The sequence below is a fragment of the Schistocerca serialis genome, chromosome 5, assembly GCF_023864345.2.
Source record: "Schistocerca serialis cubense isolate TAMUIC-IGC-003099 chromosome 5, iqSchSeri2.2, whole genome shotgun sequence".
NCBI lineage: Eukaryota > Metazoa > Arthropoda > Insecta > Orthoptera > Acrididae > Schistocerca > Schistocerca serialis.
This window is the reverse complement of record NC_064642.1, coordinates 256927627-256948177: the sequence shown is the minus strand read 5'-3', so window position 1 is coordinate 256948177 and position 20551 is coordinate 256927627. Positions and strand designations below refer to the sequence as shown.

General features: G+C 40.7%; 1 protein-coding gene across 1 annotated transcript in view; it reads left to right on the top strand.

Annotated features, from left to right (window-relative positions):
- LOC126481881 (sodium/potassium/calcium exchanger Nckx30C) overlaps positions 1 to 20551 on the top strand; it is a 1430899-nt gene that overhangs the window by 403607 nt on the left and 1006741 nt on the right. Inside the window, exon 3 of the mRNA XM_050105840.1 lies at positions 4388 to 4411. Coding sequence (XP_049961797.1) covers positions 4388 to 4411 — 24 coding nt within the window. The remainder of the gene's footprint in view (positions 1 to 4387; positions 4412 to 20551) is intronic.

The following is a 20551-nucleotide window of genomic DNA, read 5'->3' as shown; positions in this document are numbered from 1 at the left end:
GCTCTTGAAATTGCAGTAATCCCAAAATCGTGATTTGGGGATAAAGTTTGACCAAACAGACACAGAAAGTCACTTTTGGTGACCTTCGGAGACCAATTGAGTTGATGTTGGCCCGCCCCTTATGCAAATAGGAATTGTTCATGTATTCGCTTTACCACATATTTTTCAGTGAAGTGAGTCTTTCAGTTGTTACAATGACGTAATTTATTTAGCGTTGAATTACAGACATATTATTAAAAATGTGTTTTAAGTCCATTTCGTTGCCAATGAAATCAGGTCACAGTTTTTTCGTTTGTAGATGAATTATGATCTGCCACTTCGGTATGTTTGTGTATTGCCTTTTATCTGCACAGTAGTGCCGAAGAAAAGTAAACAGCATTGCAGCTCTATTACTGCTATTGCTCATTGTAGCTGATGAAACTTGTCTTCCTTCCTGGTGCCTAGAAGTATTTCTGTTCGTGCGGTTTAAATAAACTCACTCTCTTACTTCAGTCTTAGGGTGTAACAAAACGATACAGATAACTTTTGGGACTGCAGAGAATGTCACGACTGTCATATTTAGGAAAAAATGTACGTCCGGAAACGCCATTCATTGACGCTACAAATTGTCTAAGTTATAGAGGGTAACGCCTGCCGTTAGTTCAGCTCATCAGCAACAAATGCTAGTTTGTTTTCTCTACATTGTTGTTGTGACCACCGTGGCCAGATTAGATGCTATGTGACACCCTGAAAACTGCACGATCCAGTGGTTTACGCGTGGTGCAGATGTAGTGGCCTAGCACAGGGGGTTAACCCCTCTACCTTTCATGCTATGATGCGTCGTTGAACTAAGAGGGTTATTCGGAAAGTAAGGAACGATCGGTCGAGAAATGGGAAAAGACAGTGAAAATCTGATGAAGCTTTGCACAGATGCGTTGGGCACTGTGTCTAGTACGCCCATCGATTGCATCATGTCACATTTTCCAATTATGAGCCCACAGTGACAATATAAAGATTGATAGAAATTAGTGTCTCCCGCCAAGTATGAAGGCCCGGCGAAAGATTTCGCCTGAAGCTATGCAATCCCCATAACACAACTGTAATGCAGTTCGTTCTACACGACAATTCTTGGCCTGCACTATCCAGGGGCAATGAAGATGCTCCTGCAGCGTTTTCGATGGGAAGTGTTTGATCACTCACAATATAGCCAATAATTGGCTGCCCCTGAGGTTCATCTCTGCTCAGATGAACCTCTGGCTCTGAAGACAATGTTTTGACACAGACAAAGAGCTGCAGTACAGAGTAGAAAATTATCGAAAAGCACTGGCGGCTGTCTTCTATAACGAGGGAATGCACATTGATTGCAGTCACGACAGATGTCTATGTCTGAGCGGCGACTGTGTAGATAAGTAGCTGGAAGGTGTAGCTAACCGTTGCAAATCGAACAGTTTTGATTTTCCTTGTGGTTTCTATTTCGCTACCTACCGTTCCTTACCTTACGTTCTGTATAGCCCTCGTACGTTTCCGGACATGGGTTCCTAGCATACATTTCTTCCTTACGGCACCCTGTACATCCCCTTACTTTATCGGCATCACTATGTCACATTCTATATATATATATATATATATATATATATATATATATATATATATATATATATATATATATATAGTACGCAATTATTCCAACTTTTGAGAATTGCAAAAAAAAAATGCCAGTTAACAGGAAATACGAGGCGTATTCCGAAAGTAAGGTCCGATCGGTTGCGAAATGGAAAGTACAGTGAAAATCCGATGAAGCTTTGCTTAGGTGTGTTGGAAAGTGTCTCTAGTATGTCTGTTGATCACGTCACGTCAGTCTATTCAACTCTGAGCGCACAGTGAGCATCTAAAAATGCCTAGAAAATAGTGTCTCCCGCCAAGTATGAGTGCGAGTGACAGATTTCGCCTGATTTGATCCAGCTTATACAACATAACTGTCATGCGTTTCCTTCTTTATGACAGTTGTTGGCTACATTCTGCAGAGGCAATGAGGATGCCCCTGCATAGTTTTCGATGGGAGGTGTTTGATTGCTCTCCATTCAGCCCGGACTTTGCTCCCTCTGATTTTCATCTCTGATGACATGAACCTTTGGCTATGAAGTCAGCGTTTTGCACGGACAGCGAACTGAAAATCAGCCCAGAGAATCGGCGAAAAGTGCAGGCGGCTGCCTTCTACGACGAGGGTATTGGAAAGTTAGTACAGCGCTACGACAAATGTCTCAGACGGAGCGGCGACTGCGTAGAGATGTTGCTGGAAGATGTGGCTAGCTATTGCAAAAAAAAAAAAAAAAAATGGTTTTCACTGTGGTTTCCATTTCGCGACCGATCGGAATACGCCTCGTGTTTTGTATCAGAAGCACAGTGAAATGTAATTACAGCTTTCGGACCACACACGGAACATTTAGAACTTGTTCGTGTAGCTGTCAGTGCGTCAGATGGCATCGAACTTGGTCACGCTTGTCACAACAGCATTGCTACTGAAGGGTTAGGGTAACGACAGGCGTTGGCCCTGCGGTATGTAGTCACCTTGGCAGCGAAACCATTATTGTGTAGTTTACCGCTTTTGAAAATTAGGTGATCTATAAACTGCAGATTTCAGTAAAGAGGGGATGTTGTTGGACACCTAAAACTCCCAAAGCTACTTTATACGGTTTTAATTCAGTATTTCAGCTACTGTGACTTTAATTATGACAAATTATTAGTTATACTCACGAGTATGAACATTCTGATAATTTACTGGCACGCTAAATATCTTGTATTTTTCAAAACTGTGTGAGAAAAGGCTGGGGGAACGAATTATTTAACTTGTGCTATGGTACAGAAATATTAATTCTGATTATTAATGAACTGCACATATACAAAGAATGTAAAGAACCAGACAATAAATGTATGTATCTAATTACAGTCCATTTGCAAAATCACTGTAATGACAAATAGGATCGTTGATGTTTCTAGTATTTGGATAACATTGTGGTTAACTACAATAAAATTACACAAATGGCTGTAGAGCGACACATGTATGTCAGAAAGATCGTTCTCTTTTTTTTCTAAGAGCATTATTGTAATTTCTCCGCAAAAAATTTCCAGTCCTGTGAATGAGTCGTCCTGTTGTTTTACACATCAATATTTCGGGCACTGTTTCAAGTGTCGTGTTTTCTTTTGGGACAATGGAACGATTAGACATTGTGTGGCCTCTGCTGCTGCTCAGTTTGCGAAGCAGTGATATCAGGAGCAGCATGAAGAACAATAGTCTGGAACAGTGGCCGTAGCATTTACTTATAAAACAACGGGATGGCACTGTTACATAAGCGGGAAAGTTTTACTCAAAAGACCAATGGCTGTAGATGCTTACGCTGGTATTATTGTAATTGTTTCACTGTAAAGAGTACATCAGGAAATTCAATCACATTTTACACGATCATAAGTCATGTTTTTTATGTAGTTTAAGTATCAGAATGATCCATTAAGGGCTCTCATATCCATAATAAATAGTAACATAAAATAAGACGAGCACCTATCTTTTTCACGTTTTCATACGTCTCGTTCTCATCAACTAGCAGAATCACAAGGCGTCTTCCCTTCTTCCTTTACCAATACAAAATAATATACACCCATGTTCAAAATTTGCAAATATGTGAAAATAAATATTCTAAAGACATACAATATGGTGAAAGTGATAATATTTGTTATTGGTACAATATTCCTTCTATTCAAAGGTATTATTCATTACTAATAAAAATGGTGCCTCTGGTATAGATAAAACTAGTTTACTCAATAGATTCGTTTTCTAGGAAGCAGTATGGTTCGGCGCCATTACTCAACAAAATGTTTACATGCCTGTAATGATGCCTTGCGGGACTGAGAATGATACATAGTGAACTATGAGAAATGTTAAATACAATGAATATTAAACTTACTGATTCTAGGTTGCAGTCTTTTTGCTCCCAATCTTGAGCGAAAGAAAAACAGACCCTTCAAAGAAATTGTCTCTTTGTGGAATAAACCGAGAAAGCAATCATCACCTAATGACTTTTTTGAGTTAGTGTGTTTTAGCAACATTCAAAATTTATACATGTTTTGACACTGGTGATGTAGTTAATAATGTCAGTAGTAACAATATATTATTCTGCCGGTGCTTGCAAGTCCCGTAATGTGTTAAGCATTGTAAAAAAAGGCCCCAACATTGCCCCCTAGGGCGCCATTTCGCACTGCCGCTGTTAGCTGGGCCGTGAATCTGCGGCCGATTGGCCGCTCCCTTTGTTCTTCTGACCGATCTGTCTGTCTGTCTTTCTGTCTGTCTTCTCTCTCTCTATGTGGTGTGTGTGCTGCTCGAACTAAAACAGTATTATCCTTTTTCCGTTTCCAGCACCAGAGCGCAGCACAGACGCTGGTGAGTGTGGGCGCCCTGGCTTTGCTCACTCCTTGCTCGTTGTCAAAACAGACCTTAGCTGCCTAGTTTTGTACACTCCTGCACGCGTGCATATCGCATGTCCTCACAAAAACTCACTTCTCTTTTCTACTCTTGTCTCTTTTTCTCTTTTTTCACTATTTTTTCTCTCATTGCATATCTAATATTGCGAAGCAGCTTGTATCGTCGTTATTAAGCATTAAACTGTAATTTTGAGAGGTACATAAATATGCTGTATTACAGTGAGAAGAGCATGATGTACACAGTTTGGCAGACATAGTACATGTTAAGGGAGTACTGTAGTATGTTTAAGCTTTCTCACACACTTTCTGGCACATTGTGCTGTCATACATTGGCAGTAGACATACACAGAGTTACTGACATTATTAGCAGGCGTAGTTTACATATTAAGAAGGTAGTTATGACATAGTGTAAAATTCATAGCATAATTCCTAGAAAACTACAGATAGTGAAAAACTGTTGAATTTAAAAGCACAATATTTCTCATAAAACAAAACACTTTAATGGTAGCATAATTGTGTACATAATGTATTGTATTGCTGTAGTACTAAAAGTATGTTCATTATGACCTAGAAGAAAAGTAGTTAGAGTCACGGAATGATAATGAAAAGTATATGAATTCTGGAAGAGCAGTAATTTAAAAATTTCATTGGAAGAGCGTGTGACTACTACTAAAGCTTACTTCAATTTTTTATTTCATGTCTTGTACCTTGGTGTTTTCGAGATGTCCTCTTCTATTTCAGTGAAGCTGTTCCTATTTTTGCTAAGAACTATAACGACAGTTACGTTATAAAATGCTTACTTGGACAACGTATACTAGTATATTATATTCCTGCTAGTTAATATTTAATGCAGCCATGGACGCAAAATTTAAAATTTCTGGTACAGCGGCGCTAACTCAACTGTGCACTTAATTGGGAGGAGACAGTATAATGATAAGCCGAAGTTCACAACAGGAATTTAAATACATGTTACTACTATGAGAAAGTAAGCTTGATTTCCAAAATTATTGCATTTATTAAAGGATCTGATAGTCCTACAGATTGGCTTCCATTTTAAGCATAAAGCAAGAAAGTAGACGTTTCCCCTTCGGCTAGCATATCACATTTACATTCATGTACACCTCCAGTGTCGATGAGTTTAGCGCTGTATCGGCACCATGTTGAACTATTAACCTTTTATGATTGCAGCAACAACAATGGGAGATCCTGAAGGGTCTGCACCCCATTATTCACCGCCTTAAGTAATTTGAGGACAAACCCTGATATAACAGGTTTTCTGAAATTACGAATATACTGAGCAGCGTGGTATCGCTTTGTTTATACACTGACATCGTTTATCGTAACGTATGTCATTTACAGTGTAATAACTCGTATTTTTAGCATCATAATTTTAGGCCATCAGTACTTTCATCTTCCACATAGTCGCCTCTCTTTTTATTCACAGATGACTTCACAGTTTCGACCAAGAATAGTTTCCTTATTTACATTGGAGAATATTCTTACATTACTTTGTTCATTACAACCGACAATGCTGAAATAGATTTCTCTGCAGTTATATACACTCTAATGATCCTTCATTTCTTATGTTTTCGATCTCTGCCATTAGAATTTTTACATTTTTTAAGGTGTGAGCTACAGTTCAATATGTTACTGGAAATATTCTTTATTTAAGTGGTCTCTCTTGAGAAAAAATATCACCATTACTTCTATAATAGTACCAGTGAAGCAAGTAATAAAAATCTGGAAGTAATTCCGAGTGAGGTATATAAAACCATCTGAAATATGAATAAAGGAAAGGCAGCAAGAGATGATGGTGATTCGTAGCAATTATTGAAACTGGGAGAAGAGTTGTACACTAGGAAGCTGCAAAATTATTTACAAAATATTTGAGTGGTAAGGCAATTCCACGAAATTGGATATGCGATAATCCTTCTACTTCACAAGAAAAGACACATACAATTCATAAATTAAAGAAGCATCAGTCTTCTTAATCTTCAAGATATTTGCTAATATTGTCACCAACCGCACAGAGAAAGAAATTGATTTAGTCAAGCAATGAAACAAGATTACTTCAGAAGTGGATGCAGCTCAATGGGGCATTTGCAAGTCCTGAATCTAACAATAGGTGTGGAGTTAATGCATTTCAAGACATTTTCTAACTTCTTTACATCCTATGTTACTACTCTGAAGGAAATGAAAATCAGTACAACAGCTTGCGTTAGCCTTCATCAGATAAGTGAGAGGAACTATAGAGGAGTAAGAGATGAGTATCCACAACATAAAAAATACGGAAACTATTCTCAGAAGCTCTACATGAAGTTTTCAGATCCTTTAATTATGAAGAAAAAGAATGGTTATCTATTCACAGGACATACTTGGAAATACTTCGGTTTGGTGACGCCATTATACTATTTGCTTTGCTTGTATAGCAGATAAAAATCAACAGCTAACAGTAGAAATTAATATAAAAAATTTGTAAGCAAGTCTCAAGTTCATTAGAAGAAAACTAGAAAAGCTTGTAATCAATCATGTAAAAGATAATGTTAAAAATGATTTTTTCTGTGTGGGACTATTAGAGACGACGGCTTGATGGACACCAAAGGAGAAACAGAGGAACAAAAATCGCCTGGAGTGCTTTTGGAAAGTATACAGAGTTTTCGGAAGTAGGTTTCCGATGTATGTGAAATGTAAATTTTAGGATCAGTGAATGTTACCATTTATGACAATGAGTTGACTTTCATGGAGGAAACCATTTAAAAACTGAGTCAATGAGTGTGGTGCAGTGTGGACTGGAGATATGCAAGCTGAAAACTCTCAATACACACACAAAAATAAACAAATGGTTGGAGGAGCAGACTGGAGTGAAAGCCGTTATAATGACAGGAAAATTAAATGGAAGTGGGCAGGACATGTTTCAAGGGGAATGGACGATAAATGGTCGAAGGAAGTTGCCTGCTGCATTCCATGATCAAGACTGCGACCTAATGGAAAGATCAATCTAAAACATGCAAGAGGAAAATGGATTCACGTAGCAGAAGACCATAACGCATGGAGTGCCCTGGAGAAGGCCTTTATTCTGCAGTGTGCCTCAAATTCCTCCTGCTACTGATAGTTATGATGACAATGAGGACGAGCTGTAGGAGCCAAAACAGAAGGAGAAGAAGGAGTCATTTTAACAGGTGAGATCCTACAAGGCAGGAGCAGTTAAACGTGGAGTCATAATCATAGGACTTATTACCCATTCACAAATCATATTTTTAGCAAGAATAATCCTCATAGATTAAGGCTGGTAGCATTGCTTACTTTCTTCTTCTTGTGCTTCTTCTTTTTTTCTTCTTCTTCGTGTAATAAACTTACATCACTGATGCCATCTGTTCTTGGTCGTCTTACATCTTCTTTTGTAACGATTTATAACTGATGCTCATTTGACTAATCTCTCTTCTCGCATTCTGTTGATATGTTGTTTTCATTTTACACATGCTTGCTCTACTTTTGTTATTTATACAGTGTACATAAAGTTCTTCTATTACAATATTGCTTGTACTTGTTATCTGAGGATACTTCCTCAACCTTTCCTCAAAAGTTTCACTTCAGCAGACGGTATTCTTCTCTCGCATTTCCTAGTTAATTCTGTTTCTTCTATTAGAAAAGGGGTACCTATTATTTTGTAACATTTTTTGTACCCTTTGTCTTCTCAGCCAATGTTCTGTATTGTGTCACAGTTTAAGCTTCATTTGAAGCTTATTAGCGTTATCGTTTTCATATCCATAGCTAATATGCAGCCTAAGAAGTGGCTTTTCATATAGTACTATTTTAGAGAGAACTGGAGACTTCCCACTGATCACCATCAGTTTATTTCTTTGCTGAACCCTTTTAGATATCAATTATTACAAATTCAGTGAACTGCAAACTAGATATCATTTTCTGTCTTCTCAATATGATCATCGGCAAGGAAAAAAGTATTTATTAAGCTGATCCATTAAGGATGTTTAATAAACTGTAGCTGTTTACTCAATGTAAAAATTGGAGCCAGTCACTTTTTTGAAATATTGTTTATTCCATAAATCGGTTTACAAACCTTTTCAGGCTCATAGTGCACAGGAGGTTACAAAACTATTTCAAAACGTTATTCTGAGTGCTGGCTTGCGACAGTATGGACGGTTTTTTATTAGTGTAAATTGTGTTATTAGCCAGTGTGAGTGACAGTTGGTCACACATCACTCACTTTTCGCAGGACATGAATATATGTACACCGATATAACCAAACTTTGCCAGCACAGCACACCATACACAGCACATGCTGGACGCTCGTAAATACAACACAATATCAACAGGTAAGAATGTATGTACCTGCTAAATTTTATCATTGTACGATACATGGCTCAGAAGATTTGGCGTCATGAACACTGAGAGTCTCCCATAGGGGTGGAAATGTAAAGGGTGTGACACTTAAGCTCAGCTCAGGATCACTTGGAGCAGTTTCAACGACATTTGTTGGTTACATGTACAAAAATACTGCGAGAGTAACGTGCCTCACTATATCTAGGTGTGGAGGTGCGGATTAGAAAAGGCGACGTATAAATGTCTGAAGACGATCTGGTATTTATGTCCTTTATTTACTTGACTGGGAGTACTTACCTTTCAAAATGCGAAGCGCGATTTGTCTATTACGAGAACGTGCTCAAAAGTAATGCCTCCGAATTTTTTATGTGAAAACTCTTAAACATTTTCAAATAAAACAAAACAATTCTACATCTTTATTCCTCATATCTACATATTTGGTTCTCAACATAGTCACCCTGGGGACGAGCGAGACAAAGTTTTTTCAGTTTGTTCATACCGTCACAAAAGAATGGTCGCCTTTGTTGACCGAGGCACAATGTCGCCACAATTTCGAGCCCTCAACCACACCGCGAGAATGAGCCAACACTCTACCAGCGAGTCTGGTGATCACAGATTATGCCACATGGTTGAATACCACAGATAAATTTAACATCCTCTTAGGGTCTTATGGTGTAAACCAACGGAGAATGAGACATATGTGTGTGTGAAGTACAGTGTATGCAACATACGCATGCGCCGGTGAAGCCGCTGGTAAAAGGTTAATAATTAAATTAATATTGTGAGTCTCCCGTGCAAGCCTTTAGATTTGGTGTCAGACCAGCAGTTTGCAAATCTATTTCATTACTTGATGTATTAATCAACCGCTAGTTTGCCTCGCGATGCTGAGTGGAGCTTTCAACTACAGAAGTATCCAAGATGATCACTGGTAATCGAGCCTGGGATGACCCGTGCCAATAGCTGGTATCAATAATCAAAGGATAACGGTAGCAGTCGGTGCAAGCAGTTTACACTGAGGTGACGAACGTAAGGGGATAGCGATATGCACATACAGAGATGGCAGTGGTATCCCATGCACGAGGTATAAAAGGGTAGCTCATGGGCGGAGCTGTCATTTGTGCTCACGTGATTCACGTGAAGGGAATTACGACGTGATTATGGCCTCACGACGAGATAATTCTCTTTAATCGTGTAATGGCAAGTGAAGAGCAGCAACATTTGCGTAGAGTCGTCATTGCTAACAGACAGGCAACACAGGGTGAAATAACCGCAGAAATCAATATGGCACACACGACGAACGTACCGTTAGGACAGTGTAACAAAATTTGCCGTTAATGGGCTATGGAAGCGGACGACCAACGCGAGTGCCATTAATAACAGCACGCCATCGCCTGCAGCGCCTCTCCTGGGCTCGTGACCATATCGGTTGGGCGCTAAACGATGGAAAAGCGTGACCTGGACAGATGAATCCTGATTTCAGTTTGTAAGAACTGATGGTAGGCTGAAAGTGTAGCACAGATCTCATGAAGCCATGGAACCAAGTTGTCAACAAGGCACTAAGCAAGCTGGCGGTGGCTCCATAATGGTGTGGACTGTTTTTACATGACAGGGCCTGAACCGATCATTGACTAGAAATAGTTATGTTTGGCTACTTGGAGACCAGCTGAAGCCGTTCATTGACTTCATGTTGCCATTAACGATGCAATATTTAGGGATGACAATGGGTCATGTCATCGGTCCACAATTGTTCGCTACTGATTTGAATAATATTACGGACAGTTCGAACGAATGATTTGCCATCCAGATCGGCCAAGATGAATCCCATCGAACATTTATGAGAAATAATCGAGAGGTCAGTCCGTGCACAAAATTCTTCACCAGCAACACTACCGCTATCGCGGGCAGCTGTAGAGACAGTATGGGTCCATATTTCTGCAGGGGACTACCAACGACTTGTTGGATCCATGCCACGTGGAGTTGCTGCATTAGACCGGGCAAAACTGGGTCTAACGCGATACCAGCAGGTATCCCATGGCTTTTACCATCTCATTGTATGAGGCTGCATAATACCGGGAGATCAAAAAGTCAGTATAAATTTGAAAACTGAATAAATCGCGGAATAAAGTAGATAGAGAGGTACAAATTGACACACATGCTTGGAATGACATTGGGTTTTATTAGAACCAAAAAAATACAAAAGTTCAAAAAATGTTCGACAGATAGCGCTTCATCTGATCAGAACAGCAATAATTAGCAGAACAAAGTAAGACAAAGCAAAGATGATGCTCTTTACAGGAAATGCTCCATATGTCCACCATCATTCCTCAACAATATCTGTAGTCGAGGAATAATGTTGTGAACAGCACTGTAAAGCATGTCCGGAGTTATGGTGAGGCATTGGCGTCGGATGTTGTCTTTCAGCATCCCTAGAAATGTCGGTCGATCACTATACACTTGCGACTTCAGGTAACCCCAAAGCCAATAATCGTACGAACCTGGGAGGCCAAGCATGACGAAAGTGGCAGCTGAGCACACGATCATCACCAAACGACGCGCGCAAGAGATCTTTCACGCGTCTAGCAATATGGGTTGGAGCGCCATCCTGCATAAACATCGTACGTTCCAGCAGGTGTTTATCAGCCAGGCTGGGGATGATGCGATTCTATAAAATATCGGCGTACCTCTCACCCGTCACGGTAGCAGTTACACAAAACCAGAATCACGCATTTCCTCGAAGAAAAAAGGCCCGATAACGGTAGATGTGGTAAATCCAACCCATACCGCGACTTTCTCGCCTTGCAGTGGAGTTTCCACAACAGTTCTAGGATTTTCGGTAGCCCAAATTCTGCAGTTGTGGGCGTTGACCGACCCTCGGAGCGTGAAATGAGCGTCGTCGGTCCACAACACGTTACTCAACCAATCGTCATCTTCCGCCATCTTTTGAAACGCCCACACCGCAAATGCCCTCCACTTCACTAAATCGCCAGGTAACAGTTCATGATGTCGATGGATTTTGTACGGATAGCATCGGAGGGTACGCCTAAGTGCCAAACAAACAGTAGTGTATGGAATGCCGGTGCGACGTGCGACTGCACGAACGCTGACTTCCCCGTGCACAGACGAACCCGCAACAGTCTCCCTTTCTTCCTGAACTGTCTCAGCAGCATTACGCCTTGTGTTCGGTCGGCCACTACGGGGTCTATCGTCTAAACAACCCGTGGCTTCGAACTTCGAAATCATTCTCGTCACAGCTGCATTTGTCAATCCCCTTCCTATGGCGATAGGATCGTAACGCTGAACTAGCACATTCCCCATTCTGATAATACAGCTTCACTAAAAGCGCCTTTTCAGGTAACGTCAACATGCTGCGACTGCTGGCGCATCTGATTCTCTCTCTCATTACAGCTCCTTTTATACACGATTGTCATGTGCAGTCACTGACGTTTTTCTGTCCAGCGCTTCTGTCGGACATTTTGTGAACTTTATTTTTTTTGGTTCTAATAAAACCCCATGTCATTCCAAGAATGTGTGCCAATTTTTACCTCTCTATCTACATTATTGCGTGGTTTATTAAGTATTCAACTTTATACTGACTTTTTGATCACCCGGTACGTATTACTGAATGTTATGAGTGTAGTTAGCGAAGATGTGGGGATTGACGCACTATAGGAAGAGGTGTAAGACGTTATAAAATCAGCTGAAATACCATCAAATGGTTAGAAAGAAAGGTACTAACCACTCATGTGCCACCCTTCTACCCCCTTATCTCCCCGATCTATTATTCAGAGGCTTTTCCGGGACTGGAATTAAATACACCTAGTCTTGTCCCCAAGTTTAAGTATACAACTTTTCTTCCATTGCTGTGAATTGACACTAATTCTAAGAATGTTTTACATCTCCATCAACGACAGTCGTTTCATAAGATGTTGTCAATTAATTATTGTGGCGTTGTAATTTCCTGGATCTGCAGGCTGCTGCTACCGACTACTTATATCATTAAAAAATAATACAAAAATTGGAATCGGTAAGGTATCATTTATATATATATATATATATATATATATATATATATATATATTAACCTTCCGAGAAACATAAACCACAAAACTAAAGACTTTCAGCGACTGTGTGTAGCAGTTTGCGTCGGTCTAGCAGAATAGTTAAATGAAATATTGATCGTTCGTTACATCATCTGTAAATAAGAATCATAGTTTACATTACGATGGGAAAAGAGTAATATGGAAAAAAGAAAAATATGTAAATTTTCTTGGGTAGAGCTCCTAAACATTTTAGAGTGTCTCTAACTATTTTCATATCCACAGTCAGACCAACTGAGTGTACCGCATATATATTTTCCTTTTCCTTATTTGCGTGCAACATTTTCAAGCTGTGATTAACTTCAGTTAAAAATGTAACACGAGAGAGCTAAGACTCTTATGGGACAGACGCTGTAATTCTTAATTGTTTAAGTGTAAGCTTACAAGTGACACACATAGGAAACCCCAAATAACTGTAACTTACTTTATCCCAGTCACTCAGGACCAAAAAATGTTGACTGGGGAAAAAATTCGTGTAATCCTCAATTTTTCTATAGTGGTATGAGCGAGTGCCATGAACAACATACTAAAAATCGTTGCCCAGTCAAAATTAAACGACAACACATTTCCTACAAAGAAGTTCCTATTACTTTTCTCGGGTAGTTCACGTCTCCTCGTTGAGGGGGATGGAAATATCGCAGATTATTAAAAATTGTGGTTTTAAGGTATAAAACTTATATTTATTGTTAAATGAAGTGGGTTAAGGACAAATATTATATGTACCACATGTAGGGCTGCAGTAGACTCATGTTAAAGGATACTTAACGTTCTAGGAGTGTAACAGGGTGGCGAAGCGGGGCTGGATGTTAGGAGTGAGGGAAGGTAGATAGCCTGATTGTGGTCGCGCACTTCCCTCCTTCATAGATTTGTAAAATGACAAGCGAGTAAGCAACCCCACATTCTCTCCACCGCCTTACATCGAAAAGCAACTACAGGATGTTTCATGAAGTCCTTCCAATGCCCGCCTTATGAATCACTGGCGGCGCAGTGTGCATACACTACAGAGGTCAACGGGAGGGGGGGAGGTGGGGAGATGTTTCTTTCCACAAAGTGTGTTAACGCTATATAACATATAGATATGGAGTGCTAATAATACAAATGCAAGCAAAACATGTGGACGGACCCTACGTAAATCTCTGCACAGTTGGTTGGTTGGTTGATTTGGGGGAGGGGACCAAAGCGCGAGGTCATCGGTCCCATCGGATTAGGAAAGGACGGGGAAGGTAGCCAGTCGTGCCCTTCCAAAGGAAGCATCCCGGCACTTGCCTGAAGCGATTTAGGGAAATCAGGAAAACCTAAGTCAGGGTGGCCGAATGCGGGTTTGAACCGACACCCTCCCGAATGCGAGTCCACTGCGCCAACCACTGTGCCTCCTCGCTTGGTCTGCACAGTGTTATAGACTTCTATAGGGAAAACTGATTCTCAGTCGTCCTTTACGGTAGCTGTAGCGTTCTTCTGGAAAGGTGTCTTCCTGCAATATGAGCGTCACTCGGTTTTCATTTTACAGATGGACTATCCAGTTCTCTTATTTATGTAGGCAAAATAGCTTCAAAGAGCTAGTTTTTATATAGTGGAGTTATTGTCAACCTATTAAGTGACTACTTATTTGCAGGTGTTCAATGAGTTTTATGTAAAATACGTTCCTGTGAACGATGGCTTAGACGTGCTTAATTTGTAAGTGTGATTTTGACAGAGATCTATGTAGTGTTTGTGGGTAAAGGCTAGGACTGGTAAATGTGGCCTCATGCTGATGTCTGTCGTTGACAGCATCTTGCAAAGGCATGTAACCTTGTAGTCATTTGGTGAGGAAGTAATGAATAACGAGAAAGTTATTGCACTTTTCTCATCACTAATTGTGTGAATGGTAGACTGCATAAATTTCTTCAGTTCAGGAATTGCTGGCTCACCGAGAGAGGTGGCTAAGTGGTTAGCACACTGGATTCGCATTCGGGTTGACGACAGTTCAGATCCGCGTCCAGATTTAGGTTTTCCTTGATTTCCCCAAATCTCTTCAGGCAAATGTTGGAGTAATTCCTTTGAAAGGGCACGGCCTATTTACTTCCCCATCCTCGAGACAACACGAGCTTGTGTTCCGTCTCTAATGACCTCGATGTCGACGGGAAGTCAAACCCAATGTACCTTTCTTCCTGACTGTTTGCACTTATAGAGTGGGATGCACAGAGCGGAGCCACTTACCACACAACCACAGTACATCTTGCAAGATGGGTGCCAGTGCGACTGGTGGAACACTACTGACCATGTTTAAATCTAGGACCGTAATCTGCTGTAATACATTGCTTGACACTCGTTGAAGAATCTTAAGTTCCATAACACCTAACTGACCTACTAGAACAGAAGGAGCCAATTTGGGCTTTTGGGCCTCCTCAGATGTTGGGAGATATGAGGCTGAGATGATACACTCTATACCCTTAGGCTGCGAAACGTATTCCAGCCTTTGATAGTGGAGACAAAGAAAGTGACATTGTTAAATACATAGTGGCAGCATGTTACACGTGGGGCAGACTCTTCAATGTCGTAGACAGTTGACAGCTTCAGCTGTTGAGTTTTTTTTACATAATATCACATTTAACAACGGCAAATAAATACTCACTTAATTAACAGAAAACAGCGCCACTACATAAACACAATATCAGTGAAGATAATTTGTCGGCTCTCATCACAGATGATGATGATGAAGTCCCATACTCTTCGACAGAGCGTAGGGGACGATGAGGGAGACCTGCACCGCCGTACTAGGCAAGATCCTAGCGGAGGTGGTTTGCCATTGCCGCCCTCCGACCGTAATGGCGATGAATGATGATGATGAAGACGACACAACAAGACCCAGTCATCTCGAGGCAGCTAAAATCCCTGACCCCCCCCCCCCTTGGGAATCGAACCCTGGACCCCGTGCTCGGTAAGCGAGAGTGCTACAGCGAGAGCTGCGGACTCTTATCCGAGAGCTGGACAGCAAATGCTGGAGAAGTGTAGTATGTCTTTAAACTGAAAAGCGAGCAGCTCTCGTGTTGAAGAAAGTTGCGTTTCCCGGAAGAAAACTGCAGCTGACGTACAGAATTTGCCCTCTGGCACTGTGGAACAGTGTGCAGAGATTCTGCCCACATACGTTATAACAGGTGTAGGATTCGTTATGAATAGGAAGGTAGGGCAGAGGGTGTGTTACTGTGAACAGTTCAGGGACCGGGTTGTTCTAATCAGAATCGACAGCAGACCAACACCGACAACGATAGTTCAGGTATACATGCCGACGTCGCAAGCCGAAGATGAACAGATAGAGAAAGTGTATGAGGATATTGAAAGGGTAATGCAGTATGTAAAGGGGGACGAAAATCTAATAGTCATGGGCGACTGAAATGCAGTTGTGGGGGAAGGAGTAGAAGAAAAGGTTACAGGAGAATATGGGCTTGGGACAAGGAATGAAAGACGAGAAAGACTAATTGAGTTCTGTAACAAGTTTCAGCTAGTAATAGCGAATACCCTGTTCAAGAATCACAAGAGGAGGAGGTATACTTGGAAAAGGCCGGGAGATACGGGAAGATTTCAATTAGATTACATCGTGGTCAGACAGAGATTCCGAAATCAGATACTGGATTGTAAGGCGTACCCAGGAGCAGATATAGACTCAGATCACAATATAGTAGTGATGAAGAGTAGGCTGAAGTTCAAGACATTAGGCAGGAAGAATCAATACGCAAAGAAGTGGGACACGGAAGTACTAAGGAATGACGAGATACGTTTGAAGTTCTCTAACGCTATAGATACAGTAATAAGGAATATCGCAGTAGGCAGTACAGTTGAAGAGGAATGGACATCTCTAAAAAGGGCCATCACATAAGTTGGGAAGGAAAACATAGGTACAAAGAAGGTAGCTGCGAAGAAACCATGGGTAACAGAAGAAATACTTCAGTTGATTGATGAAAGGAGGGAGTACAAACATGTTCCGGGAAAATCAGGAATACAGAAATAGAAGTCGCTGAGGAATGCAATAAATAGGAAGTGCAGCGAAGCTAAGACGAAATGGCTGCACGAAAAATGTGAAGACATCGAAAAAGATATGATTGTCGGAAGGACATACTCAGCATACAGGAAAGTCAAAACAACCTTTGGTGACATTAAAAGCAACGGTGGTAACATTAAGAGTGCAACGGGAATTCCACTGTTAAATGCAGAGGAGAGAGCAGATAGGTGGAAAGAATTCATTGAAAGCATCTATGAGGGTGAAGATTTGTCTGATGTGATAGAAGAAGAAACAGGAGTCGATTTAGAAGAGATAGGGGATCCAGTATTAGAATCGGAATTTAAAAGAGCTTTGGAGGACTTACGGTCAAATAAGGCAGAAGGGATAGATAACATTACATCAGTATTTCTAAAATCATTTGGGGAAGTGGCAACAAAACGACTATTCACGTTGGTGTGTAGAATATATGTCTGGCGACATACCATCTGACTTTCGGAAAAGCATCATCCACACAATTCCGAAGACGGCAAGAGCTGACAAGTGCGAGAATTATCGCACAATCAGCTTAACAGCTCATGCATCGAAGCTGCTTAAAAGAATAATATACAGAAGAATGGAAAAGAAAATTAAGAATGCGCTAGGTGACGATCAGTTTGGCTTTAGGAAAAGTAAAGGGACAAGAGAGGCAATTCTGACGTTACGGCTAATAATGGAAGCAAAGCTAAAGAAAAATCAGGACACTTTCATAGGATTTGTCGACCTGGAAAAAGCGTTCGACAATATAAAATGGTGCAAGCTGTTCGAGATTCTGAAAAAAGTAGGGATAAGCTATACGAAGAGACGGGTCATATACAATATGTACAACAACCAAGAGGGAATAATAAGAGTGGACGATCAAGAAAGAAGTGCTCGTATTAAGAAGGGTGTAAGACAAGGCTGTAGCCTTTCGCCCCTACTCTTCAATCTGTACATCGAGGAAGCAATGATGGAAATAAAAGAAAGGTTCAGGAGTGGAATTAAAATACAAGGTGAAAGGATATCAATGATACGATTCGCTGATGACATTGCTATCCTGAGTGAAAGTGAAGAAGAATTAAATGATCTGCTGAACGGAATGAACAGTGTAATGAGTACACAGTATGGTTTGAGAGTAAATCGGAGAAAGACGAAGGTAATGAGAAGTAGTAGAAATGAGAACAGCGAGAAACTTAACATCAGGATTGATGGTCACGAAGTCAATGACGTTAAGGGATTCTGCTACCTAGGCAGTAAAATAACCAATGGCGGACGGAGCAAGGAGGACATCAAAAGCAGACTCGCTATGGCAAAGAAGGCATTTCTGGCCAAGAGAAGTCTACTAATATCAAATACCGGCCTTAATTTGAGGAAGAAATTTCTGAGGATGTACGTCTGGAGTACAGCATTGTATGGTAGTGAAACATGGACTGTGGGAAAACCGGAACAGAAGAGAATCGCAGCATTTGAGATGTGGTGCTATAGATGAATGTTGAAAATTAGGTGGACTGATAAGGTAAGGAATGAGGAGGTTCTACGCAGAATCGGAGAGGAAAGGAATATGTGGAAAACACTGATAAGGAGAAGGGACAGGATGATAGGACATCTGCTAAGACATGAGGGAATGACTTCTATGGTACTAGAGGGAGCTGTAGAGGGCAAAAGCTGTAGAGAAAGACAGAGATTGGAATACGTCAAGCAAATAATAGAGGACGTAGGTTGCAAGTGCTTCTCTGAGATGAAGAGGTTAGCACAGGAAAAAAAAAAAACGTTTCGAGAGGTAGTATTATTAGTAATTTGTATTTGTTTTCTGTTTTCCTTATAGCGTTGCCTGCTCGCTCTTTATGTTATAGCCATATGAAGGAGGGAAGTGCATGACTACAATCTGGCGACCTACCTTCCCTCACGCTTCTAACCTCCACCCACCCTCCCCTCGTTTTCATCCTCTTTAAGCACCCTCCCCCCCCCCCCCCTCCCCGTCTCAACACAGTTTACACCTTAACAAGTTTCTACTCCCGTTGTTGCTATGGTTGTCTCTCTGGTGCAAATATTTAGTATTGGTTCTTAACTCATGTTATTTGACAGTATCCATTACTTTCTTTCATTGAAACACAATTTCTTAATAATTCGCCATTTTTCCGTCCACTGCAACTCGGAAACTATTAGCCCTAGAGAAAAAATTAGTTGAAAATTTTTTGTATGAAATTTAATTTAGTTTAATTTTTTGCAGGGGAACATTTTCGTAAGAAGCGGCGGTTTTCAAGATAGTGAAGAAAAACATAGAAAAGGGATACTTAAATACCTCCTCCCCTACCCATCGCCCCACAACCTATCGGTCAGGATTTTCAATATGTTATTTATTACCTTCCCCCTCCCCCCTAACACGGTACAAAAATTTGCGATTACACTAATTTTTCGACTTATTTTCCGTCGTTGAAAGGGCTATTATTTGGTACTCCAAATTTAGTCATTATTACAACGCAGGATAAAATTATATGAACATAAATTATATATGTTTCTGATTTCGATGTTTCGAAACTATCAATTTTTTAAAAGTAAGATTATATTAACTCATGGGCCTTAGAAGTCACTCTATACTTCTCTGTAGATCATCTCCGTCTGATTCTGCCTAGTGAGTTCCGTTTGTTGGTATTTGCTGCATTAGCACACTTTTGTTTGATGTAACTGCTGTAAATGCCCGATCTGAAAAATCACTAACCCACCTTCTCCTTAGGTATATACAGTGGAACATTAAGTCATATATAGCAAGAAGATAAGAGCCACATTTTCAAGGTACAGATGGAATAGTGCCACTCGGTGAACTGCTAAGCACAGACTACCGCATTAGTTTCGAAATTTTGATGATAAAATATATTTGTAATACAGCATTAGCGTCATAAAGACATATATTCATTGACCTGACGTAGATCCACACAAACATTTCGAGAACAAAGAAGGAAATCGATATGATGATATAACGATGCATTGTTATTTCACTGTATATGTGAAAAGACGTTTCTGTGGAATGATGCAACAAAATCAAAGAATAACTTTCTCGAAACCCCATAATTGTCTAGTTCCAACACATTGATTGAAATTTGGCTCAAATATGCGTACAAACTTCTTATGCAATGTTATGAAAGCGTGGCCGTCTACGACGTCACCCTTGGGCTCAGCGACATATGGGAAGAAAAGGCCGCAGATCAGAAGGTCATGTGAGCTTTAAATCGGGTTAATGACGTCACATTGGCACCAAATTTCACCACAATTCTACGCAACGCCACCGTGGACGTGTCGCTTGATGGGAAGGTCGTCACACACATTCTTACGCACATTTCACTCCTTTCGCGGCCTCTGCGATGGAGATCAGAACCGCATCACGCAGCGTTGAAGTCATGCGGTTTTCTTATGGATGGCCGAGGAAACATTTCTGACAACCCGCCCTCAGGTTCTGGTAGAAGTGACATCAATGAAACCTCCCCCTTTCCCTCTGGTATAAAGGATGGAACGTCTAGGAACTGTTCAAAACCATTGGACGAAATTTGTACGTGGTCCGAAGCAGCAAAGTGGTTTACGCTTTGTCAGCGCTTGTGTTTCGCATTCTCCTGTCGCGTGATTACGGGGGGCTAAATTATCATGTGTGTGAATCAAACGGCAAACGATCAGCATA